General features: G+C 43.5%; 1 protein-coding gene across 13 annotated transcripts in view; it reads left to right on the plus strand.

The window, feature by feature from the left end:
- WNK1 (WNK lysine deficient protein kinase 1) overlaps positions 1–18932 on the plus strand; it is a 167250-nt gene that overhangs the window by 122704 nt on the left and 25614 nt on the right. For 9 of the 13 annotated variants that reach the window (XM_039355024.1, XM_039355189.1, XM_039355433.1 and 6 more), the window contains 9 exons: positions 475–723; positions 1346–1446; positions 2642–2804; positions 3567–3683; positions 10736–10882; positions 12431–12488; positions 13145–13282; positions 14022–15442; positions 18722–18805. In XM_039355024.1, coding sequence (XP_039210958.1) covers positions 475–723; positions 1346–1446; positions 2642–2804; positions 3567–3683; positions 10736–10882; positions 12431–12488; positions 13145–13282; positions 14022–15442; positions 18722–18805 — 2478 coding nt within the window. The remainder of the gene's footprint in view (positions 1–474; positions 724–1345; positions 1447–2641; positions 2805–3566; positions 3684–10735; positions 10883–12430; positions 12489–13144; positions 13283–14021; positions 15443–18721; positions 18806–18932) is intronic. The other 4 variants (XM_039355351.1, XM_039355517.1, XM_039356008.1 and 1 more) reach the window with 2 other exon arrangements.

The raw sequence follows: 18932 nt of genomic DNA on the forward strand, positions 1-18932 counted from the left end.
ATACCATTTGCTTGCTTTGTGCCACAGTACTTTTATATTTTGCCAAACATGCCTCTAGAATTAAAAAAAATAGGAGAAGGGGATCAGATGAAATGTAGAGATTTTTTTTTAACTTTACCACGAGTAGCACAGTTCATCTTGAAGTTTAAAGGTTTGCAGCTGAAGCTGTTCTTTCAAAGAGGAGTAGTTGCTTGCTACAAAGATACAGGCTGCATGATGGCTTGGAAGGTAAAGTCGACCCTAGGGCAGGGGTAGGCAACCTTGGCTCTTTTATCACTCGTCCAAGGTTGCCTATCCCTGCCCTAGGGCAATATGCTATGGAGCTTCTGAAATAAAAGTACATCTAAATTGGCGGTTGGGCAAAAAACACACTTTTAACAACCTGGCTTGCAATTTCTCCTTTCTCGTCTGCTTCATACTGTTTCATACCATTCACACAAAAATAAGCTAACATGGCTTCCTCATTTGTCACAGGGCTTCCCACCTCGGCTACCAGCACAGTACATTGGAGACTCAAATATTGCTTCTTCTTCTGTGGCTTCTGCTTGCCTTCCTTCTGCAGTATTGTCCCCTCCTTTACCCACAGAAGCATTGGCTCAGCCAAGCTATCTTGCTGCAGTAGGGCAGCCTTACATGGAACAGAATGTTTTAGTTTCTTTGAGCAGTCTAGGAGGACAGGTTCAAGTGCCCCAGTCTGCTTCCACACAGCAGACAGCATTAGAGGTAAATGGATGAACTGCATGTTGTTGGGGATGTGCTTTAGAAACTGAATTTCAAAGCATCAGTTACAGATCTGGTCCCATTTTCAGATTCCAACTACTATTGTATGTTAACTTTCAAATGAATTTCTCTTACAGCAGAATGTGATGCCAATGTGGAAGCCTTGTTGCCCCTGGCTGTGCTGTTGGGAAGTGAGTGGGCCTCCCAGATGCAAATTACTTGCTAGTACTTCTCTTCTGGCTAATAATGCCCTTTAAATAAGATACAGATTCTCAGTAGTACCTGGAAAAAAAATCTTTCCTCAGAACTCTTCTCTGCAGCCCTGTTATGACTGGAAGAGATTTGAATTACCCCTGCATTCTTCATTGGCTTTTCTGTTGCACATTCTGCTAGTAAGATTTCTGGTTGCATGGCAAGCTTTGATGTCACATTAATCTCATGGTTGACTTCTTGAATTTGCACGAGAAAACCCTCTGAAAGTTAACAGTTTGAATTCACTTAGATGCTTTAAAAAATGTAGAGAGAGTGCTTTTCAGCTTCTAGTTGCATAGATGATTGGACTATGACACCAGATTAAAAGTAACAGTTTAAGAAGGTAATTGAATTTTAAGCTTTCCCATTGCAGGGTACAACTCCTGGAATCACGCAAATTGCACCTCCAGAGCCTCAGCCTTCAATACAGCAGCAACCTTCACAATCAACTCCATTAGTTTCTTCAATAGACAGGTAAATAGTAAGCCACTGCTTTTGAAAGACAGTTGTGATAGCAAAGAATCTGATTTTCTTATTCACAGATTTGAGAATATTTTTAGTTAATTTTGCATGTAAGCTAAAACTGTGATTTTCTGAGATATTTAGAGCATGCAAGAACCCAATATATTCAGCATAATCACCTAACAATAACTTTCTCGTTCAACTTTCTTGAAGAAGATGAAGCTTTCTTAAAGTAGGTGATATAGTACAGTAGAAAATTGTATAGTATTTATAATTTATTGGGCTGTTGTAATATTCATTTTGGTGCATGCTACTTGGTTCTTTAAACAAAACTCCCACCTCCTGAGTTTTCCCAGTCCTGGAACAAAACATTCTGATTTTGTTCTGAGCATAAAACAAAATTAGGCTGTTCCAGTCTAATTTCTGAGTCATGATTAGCTTGAGGGTTTGTCTTTTTTTTCTTTTTTAAATATGCTTCCAGTTTGACACTGCAGGTATTAGTTCTGTCCTTAATGCTCTTGGCTAGGACTGATGGAGCAAGGAGGAAATGGCAGTTGTAAAAATCACATGTTTAGGCTCAGAGGAACCACTGCTAATAATAATGTTGAGGTTTCAAATTCTAAGTTATTCAAAATAAGCTTCTGTATCGAATGAAGGCAAATATACGTGTCCCAGGATAATGTTGCAAGATCCAATCTGGGTCGGTCACCGGGAGGAGAGATTTAGCCTTCCGAGCTTTTGGACTCAAATCTGGAGCCCATCCTCAGGGAACTTCTCTATCACCAGAACTTCTCTCTCACACGTTCTGGTGAGAGAGAAATTCCCTGAGGATGGGGCTCCGGCACACGTCCTAAAGCTCGGAAAGCTAAGCCTCTGCTCCTGGGGACCGGTGCAGATTGGATCCAGCTTTTTTATTATTGAGCTCTAGCACACACTTGAGAGCTCATGCTAAATGCAAAGAGTGTGTTGCTTTCAGTTTGCTGTTGCATTTTGGTTTGTTAAGCAATGTTGGCAAGTAGCCAAATGCCTTCATTTGTACTTTAAGGAGCCAGCACCAAAACTTAGCACCCAGACAAGGTTGTATTTTGCTGCTATTAGAATCTGCCTTCCTAAAACAAAGAAAAGAAGAGAAGACCTGTAAAACCAATTTCATTTGGAAATGGAAAATATTGCTAACATTTTTCTTTTTTTTTTCTTTTTCTTTTAGTGCTCATTCAGATGTTGCCTCCGGCTTAAGTGATTGCAATGAAAGTGTTTCAGCCTCTAGTGGTAGACATGAAGGGAGGACTACAAAGCGGCATTATCGTAAATCAGTACGCAGCCGTTCTCGACATGAGAAAACTACACGTCCCAAACTGAGAATTCTTAATGTGAGTTACCTGTTTGTGTAATAGTATTGTATTGATTAAAATATAGCACTAAGTAGTTTGGGATTACTCTGTCAAAGAAGCTGGTTCCTACCAAGATAAAAATCAAAAGTCGACTTTTTCCAAGGGGGTAGGCTGAGATTCAGATTTGTGCTATTAATATATTTTATGGCTTATTGTAAGATTTATGAATATATACAATTGCAGCAGTGCTGTTGATGTGACTGCTATCATTGTAAAATAATTAGCGAAAGCTAATTATTTGTCATTGTGTGGGTAGATTTTCTTTTAATTGTTGCCCAAATAATGTGTGCATGAAATGCTACTTCGTCTTGGCTCTTAAGCCTAAATCTCGTGTAGGCTTCTTGTTTTGTTAGAGCAGGGGTCCCCAACCCCCAGGCCGTGGACCAGCACCATGCCAGAAACTGGGCCACGCAAACAAGCAAAGCCCCATCCATGGGATGCAGGTAGTACATGAAACCACACCCCCTGCGATCCATGGACAAACCTTTCTCCACGGAACCAGTCCGTGATTGGGGACTTCTGTGTTAGAGTGTTCATTTTCTTTTCCTCAACTCACTTGAGTGTAGACTGATGGCTCTGCCTCTCTCTTACTTTATGAGCTAGGAAGAGGAATTGTGTCCCATCTAGACCACTATTGCATACCACTGATTAATACATACTGTGCTAGATAAATTAGCTCAGTATATCTATAGCTGATCATCTGTATTCATGTGCATTTTGAAAACCATTCTGTTTTTCCAGGTTTCAAATAAAGGTGATCGAGTTGTGGAATGTCAGCTAGAAACACACAACAGAAAAATGGTTACTTTCAAATTTGATTTGGATGGTGACAATCCAGAGGAAATCGCTTCTATAATGGTAAAACAGCTCATATGAGGACTTAGTTCACTGTTAGCAGCAGTAGTTTTAGTAACTTACCCTGTCAGTTCTCCAGCAGGATGGCTGTAGAGTCCAATGGATGGATGGGTTCTATGACGGCCTTCCTGCCTGGCAGACTGGGTAAAAACTTCGGCCACACCCCTTCCTCTGGGTGTGACCCCAGTTTTGACTCAGTCTCGAAGCCTGGTAGAAGTGCGAGAAGCAGCTCTCAGAACACAAAAAGGAATTTACCCCAAAAGAGAGAAAGGAATCCCTTCCTCCTTCCAATTTGAAAGAAAAGCTCTCTGGCAGCTGATAGGACTTAAAAGGCGCAGCCAGGATCAGCGGAGTTGTGAGTGGGGCGTCAGGGCGGCTAGCTGGGGAGGCTTGGAATGGGGCCGGATCGCTCGTCGATATCCGGCCCGCCGAGCAGCTGTTTGGCGCGGGGACCTCACACCGGGTTGTTCGTCGCCCTCCGGTCCGCCAAACAGCTGAGTGGCCGATTCGGCTTGGCCGACGGAACCGGGGCGCCGCTCAGCGCGAAACAGCTGAGCCGCGCGGGAAGCAGCAAATCCGCGGCGCCGCTCGGCATCGATCAGCTGAGCGGCGCGAAAAGCAGCCCTGACAAGAGCAAGCCCTAGCGCTGTTTTTCGTTCCCCTCAGAGGAGAGGCGCAGCCCCCTTAAGACCAAAGGAGTCTTCCTTACTGCTGAATTCAAAGACCCGCCATTGCTTGAACCTCGTGGCTTCCCGGGCTACCTTTGAGAGGCGTGGCTTCCTCACATTCGCCATTTTGAACGAGCGGATCTACCCGCCGTTTACCTTGGGGGTGGGGCTACCACCCGGACTCCATTCCCCTGCAGACAAAGAGGGGATCCTTTTTATGCAATGGTCTGAGGTTACCTCAAGAAATTGAGGCAAGAGGAAGGAAGAGGGAAAAGAAAGAGAACCGTTCCGATCGTGGTCTGCTGCCACAGACTGGGGGAGAGAGAGATATAAACTGCACTTTTGTCTGGACTAGGTGAGGAGGTGAGGAGGAATATTTTTCCCTGACTGTTCCTATAGTGACCTTTAGTCACTGCCTTGCAGGATCTTCTGTCCAAAGAATCCTGTCTGTCCGGCCATTGTTTGTATAGGCAGAAGAGGGCACAGCCCCAAGCATCTGCATCTGATCTGCGTACCTCATTCCCCCATTCCAGGCATTGCCTACTCGGGGTGTCTGGCACAATGGCAGACAATGTCTCGTATTCAGTCACACAGGTCCCTCAATTGTCCCCCCCACAGCAGCAACAAAAACGCAGATCTTCTGAATCAGAGGTGGGGGGGAAGAAGAAGGCTAAAACAAAGCACCTTACTCAGAAGGGACAGTCTAAAACGGCTGAGCGAGAGGCTTTGAGGAGACATTTGGCTTTAGAAAGACAAATTAGCAGGGCACAGAGAACCAATGCCAATGGGACAGATTTGGTTTCCCCTGTCCCAGTGGTGGCACCCAGCACAGAACCTACTGCCGAGGAAGTGCTCAAGACTTGGTCTCCTCCTGGGGAAACTGAACAGTTAGATTCCTCCAATCCCTCCTCACCAGATTCTTCACCCGACCACACTCCAGCGCCTCACCCCAGCGACAAAGCGCAGGAGAACATATGGTCGGCACAATTTCATGCATTCATGCAGGATGCATTCTCCCAGTTCATGGCTTCTAAGGGGCAAGTGGCCTTTCACACACCCCGTAAGGGACGAGCTAGGCCACCCCCTACCAACATCTCTGAGACTTCCTCTCAACTTGGAGAGGGTGACTCAGTAGACCTTGACATGTCAGACATGCCCCTCTCGGAGGATGAGGAGACCGCACCTGAGCAGGCGATGAGCTCTGGCCTCTTTAACCCAACGCTCCTAAAATCACTCCTGATAAAGGCAGTTTCCACGGTCAGTCTAACATCAGTACAGGATGAGAAGCCCTCCACAAGCAGGGAGGCCAATCCTCTATTTGCCAAAAAGGTTCCACAGGATAAGTACATTCCATGTCCGGAGGTCTTTATGACCACGCTGGAGGAACAATGGTCCTCACTTGCAAGCCCACCGGCACCTAATAGCGCGGAAAGAAAGCTTTTCAACCTATCTCCCTCCTTCTCGAACATGTTAGAGGTTCCTACTGTAGATAACCCCTTGATCTCATTATTTTCTACCTCCGCGATTCCAGGAGACATGGCGGAGGTCTTGAAACCTGAGGAGAAGAAATTTGAACACTCCCTCCGGCGTTCCCACATGGCTGCAGCCTGGGCGGCCAGAGCAGCCACTTCATCATCATTCTTCGCGAGGGCCTGTATCATGTGGCTGAGGGAACTGCAAGGCACGGTGCCTCCAGACCAGGTCAGAGTACACCAAACATTGGCCAAGCTCCTCGCGGCCTCTCAATTCGTGTCTGACGCTTCACTGTACGCAACAAAGTATGCGGCAAGATCCATTGCGGCCACAGTGGCCTCGCGTAGGCTACTGTGGCTCAAAAATTGGAAGACAGACCTGAGGTCCAAATGGCGTCTCTCGACGTCCAAATACAGTGGAGAAGCCCTATTTGGTTCCATTCTGGACCCACATGTCAGCGAAGGCAGAGACAAGAAAAAAATCCTAGTACATCCATCAAAGAAGTTAGACAGGAGAGGCAGTCAGGATTTCCGGAGACAGGGCTTCCGTCCAGGAAGCCCCTGGGAATGGAGACAGCCCTTTCGATCAGGGCAATCCTGGGACTGGCCCAGAGGCTCACGATCCTTCTACCCGAGACAGGATCGAACCCAGGATCGCCAAAGCCCGGGAGCCAGAGGCCAGTTCCAGTCCAGACGTCCATATAGGGGAGCGGGAGGCAGATCCTTTAAGCGTACCAAGTGACGCCAAACAGGACACTCCCATCGGGGGTCGGTTAGGAAATTTCATCGAGGTCTGGGAGCCGACCACCACCGACGCCTGGGTCCTGGAAACGATCAGGCATGGCCTGACCTTAGACTTTTGTTCTCCCCCACCAAACCGGTTCATCAGATGCCCCATCTCCAGAAAGGTACACAAGACGAGGCTGATAACTTCGGCCATAGCTCACCTCCTGTCAATTCAAGCCATAGAGAGGGTACCAAAGGAAGAGGAGGGAAGAGGATTTTATTCTATCCTCTTCGTTATCCCAAAGACATCAGGAGGGTGGAGAGCAATATTGGACCTGAAGGGCCTGAATTATTTCATAAAGTACAGGAGGTTCAAGATGCACTCCTTGAAATCCATCCTAGCCAGCGTCAGGGAAGACGATCTATTATCCTCAATAGATCTCACAGAGGCGTACCTACACATTCCCAGCCACCGGAAATTCCTCAGATTTACCTACGCGGGCCGGCATTACCAATACAGGGCCTTACCCTTCGGACTATCCTCAGCACCAAGGGTATTTACCAAGATCCTAGCTGTAATAGCGGCCCATCTCAGGTTGATGCCGGTTCGCGTACAGTTTTATCTGGACGACATCTTGATTCAGTCCAGATCTCAGGAACAAGCAAGGGCAGATCTCCAGACCACAATCCAAACCCTACAGGGGCATGGATTCTCAGTCAATTTAAACAAGAGCCACCTCATCCCCTCAAGGAGACTGCAACACCTAGGTGCGGTGATAGACACGTCACAGTGCAGGGTATACCTTTCCCAGGAGCGACTGATCAGCATATCCAAGCTAATTCACCAAATTCAAAAGATCAGGAGAGTGCCCTTGATACAGCTCTCGAAACTCCTGGGAAAGATGATATCTTGCATGGGCATCATCCCATGGGCAAGGCTCCACTCGAGGGAGTTGCAGTGGTTCCTCCTACCCTACCAGAGGAGGAACCTCAGCACTTCCAACAGGAGAGTGCTGGTACCAGCACAGGTGATGAGATCACTAAAATGGTGGCTATCCCCCACGACACTCAAGGGGAGCATATTCAGGGAACCGAACAGGGTCACACTCACGACAGACGCGAGCCTGTTCGGATGGGGAGCGCACCTGGGAACCCAGATAACACAGGGCCAGTGGGGACAGAAGGACCTGTCACACAGCATCAACTGGCTAGAGCTCCGGGCCATCCACCTGGCCCTTCGTCATTTCTCACACCTAGTAACAAGGAGGCACGTCCTCGTACTAACAGACAACGTAGCAGCCAAGGCACATGTAAACAAGGAGGGAGGAACGCGATCAGCGGAACTAATGAAGGAGGCATTGGCTCTGGCTCGGTGGGCAGAAACCAATGTGAGCTCCATCAGAGCGGAACACATCTCAGGGGAGACAAATACCCAGGCAGACTCCCTGAGCAGAGCCAGGGTGGACCAGTCGGAATGGCGTCTGGATCCGGCTCTGTTCGAGGAGATCTCCTGGAGATTCGGACAACCACATCTAGATCTATTTGCCAATCACAAGAACACACAACTCCCCAGGTTCTTCTCCAGATTCCCGTCCCCGGGATCGGAGGGAACGGATGCTCTCAGGTGTCGGTGGCCGGCGCAACTCCTGTACGCCTTTCCACCGCTGCCCTTAATACCGGCGACCATACACAAGCTGATTCTGGAAGGCGCAGAGATAGTCTGCATTGCCCCTCACTGGCCACGGCGCCCGTGGTTTGCCGACCTCGTAGACCTCTCGATATCACCTCCATGGAGGATCCCCCCCGGACAGGGTAAAACTCAGTCAGGGCAAGCTTGTGCATCCAGAACCCCAGTGGCTACAACTAGCCGCTTGGCATTTGAGCGGCAAAGCTTAACCAAACAATCTTATTCGGCAGGGGTGATATCGATCATACAGGCATCACGAAGAGCGTCCACTAACAGGATTTACGACGCTACATGGAAGGGGTTTTGTAGGTGGTGCACTTCTCTTCGCCTAGACCCGACTGCAGTATCTATCCCTAATATCCTAGATTACCTATTGGAGGGTCTTAATAAGGGCCTATCAGTCAACACTATCCGCAGACAGATATCGGCCCTCTCAACTGTACTCTCCTGCGACAACTTAACCTCCCTAGCGCAACATCCAGCGGTTAATGCCTTTTTAAAAGGGGCAACTAACACAAAACCCCCGTCATACACAGGTACCCGTCTTGGAACCTGCCTAAGGTCCTTCTAGCCTTGACATCAGCACCCTTTGAACCTCTTGAATCATGCTCCCTCCATCACCTATCACTGAAGGTAGCTTTCCTTGTGGCAATTACTTCAGCAAGGAGAATCTCAGAACTAGCAGCACTGTCAGTAAGGAAGGATCTGTGTACCTTCTTCAAAGACAGGGTCGTTCTTAGACCAGACCCGGCCTTCATTCCGAAGGTAAATAGCATCTTTCACAGATCTCAGGAACTGACACTTCCTGATTTCTGTCCAAGACCCAAACATAGGCTAGAACACAGATGGCACAAGCTGGACGTGCGGAGAGCGCTGTGTTTCTACGTGAAACGCACCTCGGCTTTCCGAAAGATGAAGCATTATTTGTGTCCTTTCAACCATCAACTATGGGAAAGAAGGTGTCTTCTTCCACCATAGGCAGGTGGATCAGAGCCTGCATAGCGCAAGCCTACGTATCGCAGGATTTGCCAGCACCCACTCATGTGACTGCCCACTCAACTCGGAGCGCAGCCACATCTGCGGCGTGGCTAACGCAAGCACCGGTAGAAGAGATTTGCAAGGCCGCAACCTGGTCTTCACCTTCGGTTTTCATTCGGCATTACCGTTTAGACTCCCTAGCAGCAGCAGACGCGGCTTTTGGCAGAAGAGTTCTTCAACAAGTCGTATCTGCTCAGAGTTCGGTAGCCTAGACATTCCCTCCCAGGGGGACATGAGGGCTTTGGTATGTCCCATCCATTGGACTCTACAGCCATCCTGCTGGAGAAGGGGCGTTGTCTTACCTGAACGCCTTTTCTCAGCAGGATGATGTAGAGTCCAAGCCCACCCAGGGGTTAGGTCTAGGCAGGGATATAATAAATATATAATAAAGAGCTGCAATGTTAATTCCAACAAAGTTTCTCGCCTAAGTCAAAACTGGGGTCACACCCAGAGGAAGGGGTGTGGCCGAAGTTTTTACCCAGTCTGCCAGGCAGGAAGGCCGTCATAGAACCCATCCATCCATTGGACTCTACATCATCCTGCTGAGAAAAGGCGTTCAGGTAAGACAACGCCCCATTTCTGTCTCCAAAATTTTAATTTTGGTACATTTCCTCCTAAAATCTGTACTGCCGAGTCTATTGCAGTTTCTACCTTCTACTGAACATTCAGCATTTTTTTATATGAAAATGGTTAAATCAAAATTTGGACAGCAGAAATTATTGCCTTTTTCTTCTAAGCCAGGGGTGTCAAACTCGCAACGTCATGTGACATGGCGCGATGTATCGTGACTTTTCCCCCATTGCCGGCAATGGGGTGGGCGTGGTTTCACTGCGGGCCGGCAGTTTGACACCCCTATTCTAAGCTATCATTTATTTGGCAAACAGCTGCTTTAAACAGCCACTGTTTGAAATTCTGAAATCAGGTGGTTACTGAGTAGCTTTACATTTGGTGACAGGTTTTTCCCCATTACTAGTGTGTGTTTGAGAAAAGGTATAGCAACTTTTATAATAAATGTTTAATATGTTTATGTTGCTTTTCCTTTTTTTTTACTTGTTAATCCTTAAAGGAGAAGAAATTACCATAGTGATTTATAATAAGCAATGAAAAGTGACAAATGAGGATCTCTATGCCAAATATTGACATATCTGGCTCTAGGGCTGCCACTGAGCTGAAAAAATCCATGTGGTCACAAATGGCTAGCAAACTGAGTTGCCAACTCAGATACTAGTTGTCTAGATATTTACTGTCCGGCGTAGTAGTTCTGTTAATACCCAATTCAACTAGTATTTGTACATTTGAAAATCACTTGCCTTTTTTTGTCTAGAAGATAGATGAAGAATGGGTGTTTCCTAGAATGCTGTGTAGTGCATCTTTCACAGGTTTTCAAGGAAAGTGTTGCTATTTGCTCCAAAGGATCATCTTGTAGCAATTCTGTAATTACTGTAATTCCAATTTTATATACAGGTGCAAAATGAATTCATATTAGCAATAGAGAGAGATTCATTTGTTGAGCAGGTTCGAGATATTATAGAAAAGGCAGATGAGATGCTCAATGAAGATCCCAGTATGGAGGCAGAAGGCGATCAAAGTATGGATGGTATTCAGAACCAGGTATGGGTTGATTTTGATGTCCTAGCATTTATCTTAAATTGTTTCTTTTCTATTTATTCTTTTTGTTTTTGAACAAAAATTTGAACAAAAACATTGAACTATCATGTGAATAATTATGAGTCTTTTTTCTTCTCTCTCAGCAGCACGGTCCTTTTTGTATCCCTTTATTGTAGGTTTTATTTCCTTTCCTCCCTTAAGTTTCTTTGCTTAGTTTCTACAGGCAGGAATGTGGGCATAGGTACACTTGGTGGCAAGTAGCCTCTAGCTTAGAAATGTGTAGACTTCAACTCTCAGAATTTGCCTCTAGCATGCAGTCCATACATTTTAAATTTCTGAGAGTGAGAAACCCTGACTTAAGAAAACATAACACAGAAAGGGGAAAGTATGAGGAAGAAAGAAGGACTACATTTTAGTCCAGCTTTAAGTTAAATAATGTGTCTTAAAGTGCCCATCTCTAAGTAATTAAAGAGATATGTGATGGAGCCTTATCAGTCTTTTTAGCAAAGATGATAGAGTGCCTCTCCATTCACCTCATTTTCTATTGCTCCAATCTTCTGAATGGCCATTTCCTCTTATTTACTGTCCGTGCTGAAAAATGAAAAGTAGCTAGGGCAGGGGCTCCCAACTGGAGGTGCTCACACCCTCTGAGGTTGTGTGATGATATTCCAGGGGGTGCAAAAACTTGGGTTTTCAAAATTATAAGTGTAAATCAGGAGTAGGCAACCTTGGCTCTTTTATGACTCGTGGACCAGCTGGCTCAGGAATTCTGGGAGTTGAAGTCCACGAGTCATAAAAGAACCAAGGTTGCCTACCCCTGGTGTAGATGCATAATTCGTTGCTGTTATTTCAAACTTTTGTAAGGGGTGCGAGAATATATCAGAAGCGTTCTAGGGGCGTGGGGTATAGAAAAGGTTGGGAGCCACTGGCCTAGGGAGATTGCCAGTGAGGAAACTAAAGTTGCTTTGAAAATTGAAACATTTGAGAAATGTTTTTCTCACGTCAAACTTTTAATGATTAGGTGATTTTGGTAATGGTTTAAATTAATAATTTTCACCTGCACTAGAGTTGTCCAGCAAGCTGAGTGGTATATAGATTTAATAAATAAATCTAAAGATAGAATTTTTGTAGATTTAGCAACACTTAAAAGCAAGATACCAAAATATCAAATTAATTAATTAAAATATTTACAATTGAACCTATGCATATTTCAGTGAGCAAACTTTATATTCCGGGGCAACATATATTATGAGTATCTGGAATATGGAGTCGGTTTAGTGTAATTTGTTGGACTGTAAATTTTAGTTCTTCCTTAAGAATGAAGGCCAGTTGTCTTTGGGCCAGTCATTTTCTTTCAGCCCACTCACTTCACATGCTGTTCTAGGGAAAAATGGGAGGTAGAAGGATTATGTATACCATCTTGAGTTAAACAGAGAAAGGTGAGATAGAAATCAAATACACACACAGAGAGAGAGACAGAGACAGAGACAGAGACTTAGCCTAACTAATTAATTGTTATGGCTATAATTCTGATATTTTCCTTTGTTACAGAAATTGGATGGAGACTTCAAACAACCAGATCCTGTTTCTTCCATGCCGCAAAGAGTAGGCAAGTACCACTAAATTCTGCTATGATTTGGCATTGGTGATTTTGATCTTGGATACTTTAAGATTTCAACCACCTATTCCATTATGGGTAATCCTTGCTTACTTCCCACTCATTCAGCAACTGTTTCAGGATGCAATGAGTGGTACTTACAAACAGTCCTCAAAGTTTCAGCTGTTCCACCACATGGTCAACAATTTGCAACTTTCCCTGCCAGCTTCCCACAATCAAAACCAATGGGAAGGTGGTAAGGAATGTCACTATGTCATGCTGGTAAGCTCCCCTGGACTCTCTGTGGTCACGTGGCACCACACCCTGTTTCTCCTGGCTCCCTAGACTGTGTATGGACTGCATCAGGCCTCCCCCCCCAATACTCCCTCATAGCACCCCTATGTTACTTCCTTAGTACCTCCTGCTTAATGACCCACATGTCACGGGGTTACAGTGACAATTAGGACTGCCAAGATTGTCATCACTTAGTGGTGCAGTCATATGATGTCATGTTTTATGACTGTATCACTTAGCAGTGACAGTCTTGCTTCCAATTTGTCATCGTACATGAGGACTACCTGTAGTAGAATGTATGAACTTTGCACTGAGTTAGAAATTGGATTGCATGTAATTGCACATCTATAACCAATTTCTTCTTGTTATTTTAGGTGTACCTCCTAATTCATTTACTCAGGTAGTCCATTCTGCTGGAAGAAGATTTATTGTCAGTCCTGTACCAGAAAGTAGATTGCGAGAACAGAAATTTTTCACTTCCATTCCATCAGAATATGAGCTTTTTGATTCAGGTAAATTAAACAGCATTCCTATACAAAATGTTAGTTCATATTGCTTTCAGATATAGGCTTGGTTTAGTTGGACTTGTTTTAATTAAAAATGGTGTAAATTACCCTGACCTAAAACATCCACCTTTCACCAGATATACATATCTAAAGTTTGAGAGCATCTTCAAAGGTTCTCTTTGTATGACTATTGACATGTGACATGCTCTTTTTATCTGTATTGGGCTTTTAATGTTTCTTGTCTAAACTAACCCAAACAATTGTGTTTATCTGTGTATCACATGAAATCTTAAAATTAAAAACAATCAAAATGAAATCATAGGAACGATTTAAAGTATTGAATATTTCGTGAGATTTCAGCTGTTTTCCAAGTCTTTAAAAAAATGGGCCAATCAGTAATACTATTTAGTGGTTTTGTTAGTGTCACATGCTCCTTCTTTAGGCTACATTCACTTTCTGTGTCTACACACACACACGTTCTGTATTGAATTTAGAATTTGATTTATGTTGTAAGCTATTGTACTGTTTTGTTAGGAAGATGATACAGGTGGTCCTTGGTTAATGACTACTTGTTCAGTGACTATTTGAATTTATGAGTGATCTTTGAAGTTCCATCTGTGGCAGTGCCTCCATGGTCAGCAACCGACTTAGTTTTTCAAGCATTGCAGTGCCTGTGTCACATGATCATAATTTTTGACCTTCCCTGCTGGCTTCTCACAAGTTGACTTGTGTCTTTTTCTTTCAGTTGCTGCTTCCACATCTCATGGTCCTGGGATGAATCTTTCACATTCTGCATCATCACTCAGTCTGCAGCAAGCTTTCTCAGATCTCAAGCATATGCAACACACTGAAGGACCTAGCACAGCTCCCCCAGTTTTCCACCAAGCTATGCCTCCTTTTCCTACTGTAGCTTCAGGTGTCAATGGGCTGCCATCTACAGGTGTAACTGCTTCTTCTGCATCACTTCCTCCCTCCACTAGTATTTCTTTATCAGCAATTCAGTCCACACAAAAGGCAACCATAGGGATTCCAGCAAGTGAAGAATTGTCAGTCCCAAGCTCTCCACCACCAGTGTTGCCTGGGTCACAATTAAACAGTGGAGTAGCTTTGAGTGTCAGCACACCTTCATTTTCGTCAACAACTGTAGTCCAGGCAGCTTCTGCTACTGGAGAAATTGTTACTAGTATTAGCACACCTGCTTCTCTGACGTTGCCACAAGCTGGAACAACAGGGCCTAGTGTTACAGTATCAGGTGTTATGGCGCCATCAGTGCCACCCCAGCAAGTTGGTAGTGCTGTTTCAACAACTTCTCAAACAATTCCTGTGTCTATGGCACAGAGCATTGTTTCACAGTCTTCTCAGTTGAACACCAGCACGTCTGTTCCCAGCCTAGCAAAAATGGTAGTGATTAGTGTGCTGCAGCCAAGATCAGAAAGCGAACAGGCATCAGAAAATCCACAGCTGTGCCATACAGGTGAAGTACCTGTGCATGTTTCTGTACCAATACTCTCTACAGGAGCCCCATGTACGTCTAGCAGCAGCTCCCAGCAATCTGTGGTACAGCCATTACCCGTCCCACCTATAGTTACCTCATCTAGTTTTGCAACATCGTTGGGTGCAGTCTCTACCCCAATATTACCCCAGGTCCCTTTGCCTGGTGGCGTACCACTGGCACAGCCAGTAGCTAATATACCTGTTGTCCAGCAGACTTTAATACATAGTCAGCCTCAACCAGCTCCATTACCCAATCAGCCTCATGCTCATTGTCTAGAAGGGGATATTGACACCCAGCCCAAAGCACCTGGCATAGATGACATAAAAACCCTGGAGGAAAAACTACGATCCCTCTTCAGTGAACATGGTGGAATTGGAACAGCTCACCCCTCTGTGTCCCTGGAAACATCTTTAGCAATGGAGACCACAGCCATTCCTGGCTTGCCAAGTACGACTATTGCACCCACAAAGCCTGTGGCGTCCATTGCAAGTACCAGTATGCCACCAGCAAGTTTGGTGCTTGGTCCAACAGGTCTTCCTGTCATGACACCGGTTGTCACTCCAGGACAAGCAGGCACCCCAGTTAGTTCTGTCTCAGTGACGTGCTGTCCTGCAACAGCAACAACTAAACCAGGGACACCTCCTTCAAAACCACCTCTTAGCAGGGCATCGGTGAGGAATCCAGTATTTTTATCAAAGCATTTTAAATCATGTTAAATGAGAAGCTTGCTAAATATTTATCCGTGCTTTCCTTGTTCAACCTGCATAGGTTTCTTAGCATTCATTCATCTGTTTTAGCTCTTTGCATCTAGTTGTGTGCTTTATAAATATTAGTGTTTTCTGTACTTCTGCTTAGAAAAGCAAAGCAAAAAGGGAATAATAGATATAAAAAGTTATGAGTGAGGTGGAAGGCGGTGGCTGGAGAAAAATTTTACCTATTTATCATAATAAAATGTTGGCTCGCTCAATGAAATGGAATGGTAAGGAATTTGATTGGATAAAACATATTTAACAATATCACGCATAACTAAATTATATAATTTACCACAAAATGCTTTGATAGCCACCAACCTGGATGGCTTTAAATCTGATAAATTTATGGAGGGTTAAGGCTACGGTGACTAAATACCATCATAGCTGTGTATTTTGTAAAGTTACATATCTGCGTCCTCAGCTAATCTAGTCTAGTGGTAAAGGCACCAGGCTAGAAATCAGGAGACTGTGAGTTTTAGTCTTAGATATGAAAGCCAGCTGGGTGGCTTTGGACCAGTCAGTCTCTCAGCCCAACTGACTCACAGGGTTGTTGTTGTGTGGGAAATAGGAGGAAGAAGTGTTAAAGTGTGTTCACCACCATGAGTTATTTATTAAAATAATAAAGGTGGAATAAAAATAAATAAAATCTATGTGTGTCCCACAGTCATGTGATCATGATTTGTGGCTTTCCCTTGCTTCTGACAAACAAAGTCAATGGATAGCTAGAAGAAAGTTGCAAGTTGGGGGTCACTTGAGGTTCTTGATTAATGATCTACATGGTTTTCTCCTAATGATGCCAGACTGCCAGAACTGCTATTGCTGACCAATGGGGTCACAGGGTTTTTCTACTTAAAACTACATTGCTTAGTGACAGAGTTTCCGGTCTCAGCATTGTTAAGCCAGGACTACTTGTACACTGTACTATAGTTATAAATCCTTTGAGTGCTCGGTCATCTGTAGATTCATGTGACCCTTTCCCTGCTAAGTGGCACATTTATCTATAATGTCCTGAAACTGAGTAATTACCAAGAAATTGAATGCAACAGGATGGAGTCTATGTCAGGTTTCAGTAATCAAGGAAGACATATTAAGATTCTTCTGAGCAATTTTCTTTGTTGTTCCTTACCTATAGAAAGAAATCTTGTCAAACTAATGCACTTCCTCCCTCTTCCCTTCCATCTCAGTTTATCTTTGAAGGGTAGCTTTCTGCCAAAAAAAAACTCAGCTAGAGAATGTTTCAGAATATTGGTTTGTGTAGGAACATACATCATTCGTGTGAATTCCCAGATCACCACTTTAAGGTCTTCAATCAAAGCTGAATAATATGCTGTCTTAAATATTAATTGGGAGAAATTATGAACCACATTTCTTTGCCAAATTAAAGAGAACATCGATGCTGTTGAACACAGGGAAAACTAACAGGTTACTGGAGTTTGGAAAAACTCAGATGGAGACTGAGTTTATTTTTAAGATTTCTGGAAGAAAACAAATGAAGACCAAATTAACTCATTCCGGCCATATTGGTTTATATGAATCACTAATCGTAATTATAGATATAGAAGGTAATAAACAGATAGATGCACAGTAATCATCTTTTTTTACAAAGATACTAACATGATAACCTTTGTGTTTTCTTACGTAGAGTTAAACAATCCCCTCAAACTATCATATATAAAGATATATTGCAACAACTTCTAATGTTCTTCCTTTTTTTTAAAAAAAAAAGGTTTATAATGAAGTTTAATTCCAGACTAAATTTTATACAGCTACCCATTTTTGATGGAGGAGTGGAGATGTTCAAAACTCTGCATTCCATTCTTTAGACTCACTGCTATTTTGTATAATGGAAATATCCAGAATTTTCCTGTTAGGCTGATATGCCTCATTTTGGTGCATCTGTTTTAACAATTGTTGGTAATGTAACATTTCCACTCTTGAATTTGCATGCTCCAGTATCTTTTAATAAAACAACCAATTTTACAGTTTCCTTCAGCATATTTGATAACATTTTCCTTCATTTGCATGGTAGCTAGGCCAATCTCATGAACAATTCAAATAAGTATAACCTTCGGCTGTAACTTGACTCTAGCTTGTCTTGCTGTGAGTGAATTTGTTTTTGAATTAAGCACATGACAATTACCCGTGTTTCCCCAAAAATAAAGCAGGGTCTTATATTAATTTTTGCTTCAAAAGACGCATTAGGGCTTATTTTCCAGTTAGGTTTTACGGGACTAAATGTGTCCGTCTGGCTGATGATCTTAACTGGGGCTTATTTTGGGGGCAGGGCTTATATTACAAGCATCCTGAAAAAATAATGCTAGGGTTTATTTTCCGGCTAGGTCTTATTTTCATGGAAACAAGAGTATGTCTGTCTAAACAATACATGTTCAAACTCTGTGTAAGATACAGAAGGGGTTTAAAATATTAACTATTCCCTTAGTGCTTTTTATCAAAATACTAGTGATGTGCATTAACCATTTTGGTTTGGACTTATTTTGTCACGTTGAAAATTTGTTCAAATTAGCTTGGATTAGAGTTTACCCAAGGTCTCTAATAAGATGTTTGCCTTTCACTTATGAGCTTGGGAGAACTAAAAATGGATAAGGCTATTCTTATTTTTTTAACAGAATGGGGGAAAAAGTTCCAGGCAAAACAAATACCTTTAAAATGATAGAAATTGCCCAGTTTTAGACAAAAAGCTATAACTTTTTTTTAAAGAGAAGTGCCAGTTTGGTATTTAGACAGAACTAAACTATGTTTTCATGAAATATATTCTGCCCAATATATATCAGATTGTCATCTCTCCCCCCCCCCAAAAAAAAGAAATGCACATTCCACTGATTATGATCAAACCTTGGGGTCTGAAAATGGTTAGTTTCTTTGTTGAAGTTTTGCTTTTTTGTGTATTACTGATATAAAGAATTTCAGCAATTAATCATAACTGAAGCTGATGGTCTTTTAACTATTGGAGGCTCTAGAACAGTGTTTCCCAAACTTGACAATTTTAAGGCATGTGGACTTCAACTCCCAGAATTCCACAGCCAGCGTGGAATGGCTGTGGAATTCTGGGAGTTGAAGTCCTCATGCCTTAAAATTGTCAAGTTTGGGAAACACTACTCTAGAACAAAATACTTCTGTTTCATGTGAAGTTCAATTTTTGCTTCAATCACTAAACTTTAATTTCATGTCTATCCATAGGCATTACCAGTAGGTTCTGAACTTCCAACTGGTGCTCTATCCAGTGAGCAGCTGCCACCCTTTCCGGGACCTACACTAACTCAGGTGCTCTATGGCTATCTGCTTCTCCTTTTTTTTTTTCTTTCAATGAGCATGCTTCAGTTAAACTCTATTGCATGATAGTTCTTCCTACACCCTTTTTTAACTGGGCAACTTTTTCTTGCATAATCTC

The sequence above is a fragment of the Crotalus tigris genome, unplaced genomic scaffold (genome assembly GCF_016545835.1).
Source record: "Crotalus tigris isolate CLP2741 ecotype Arizona unplaced genomic scaffold, ASM1654583v1 scf7180000017541.2806704, whole genome shotgun sequence".
Classification (NCBI taxonomy): Eukaryota; Metazoa; Chordata; class Lepidosauria; order Squamata; family Viperidae; genus Crotalus; species Crotalus tigris.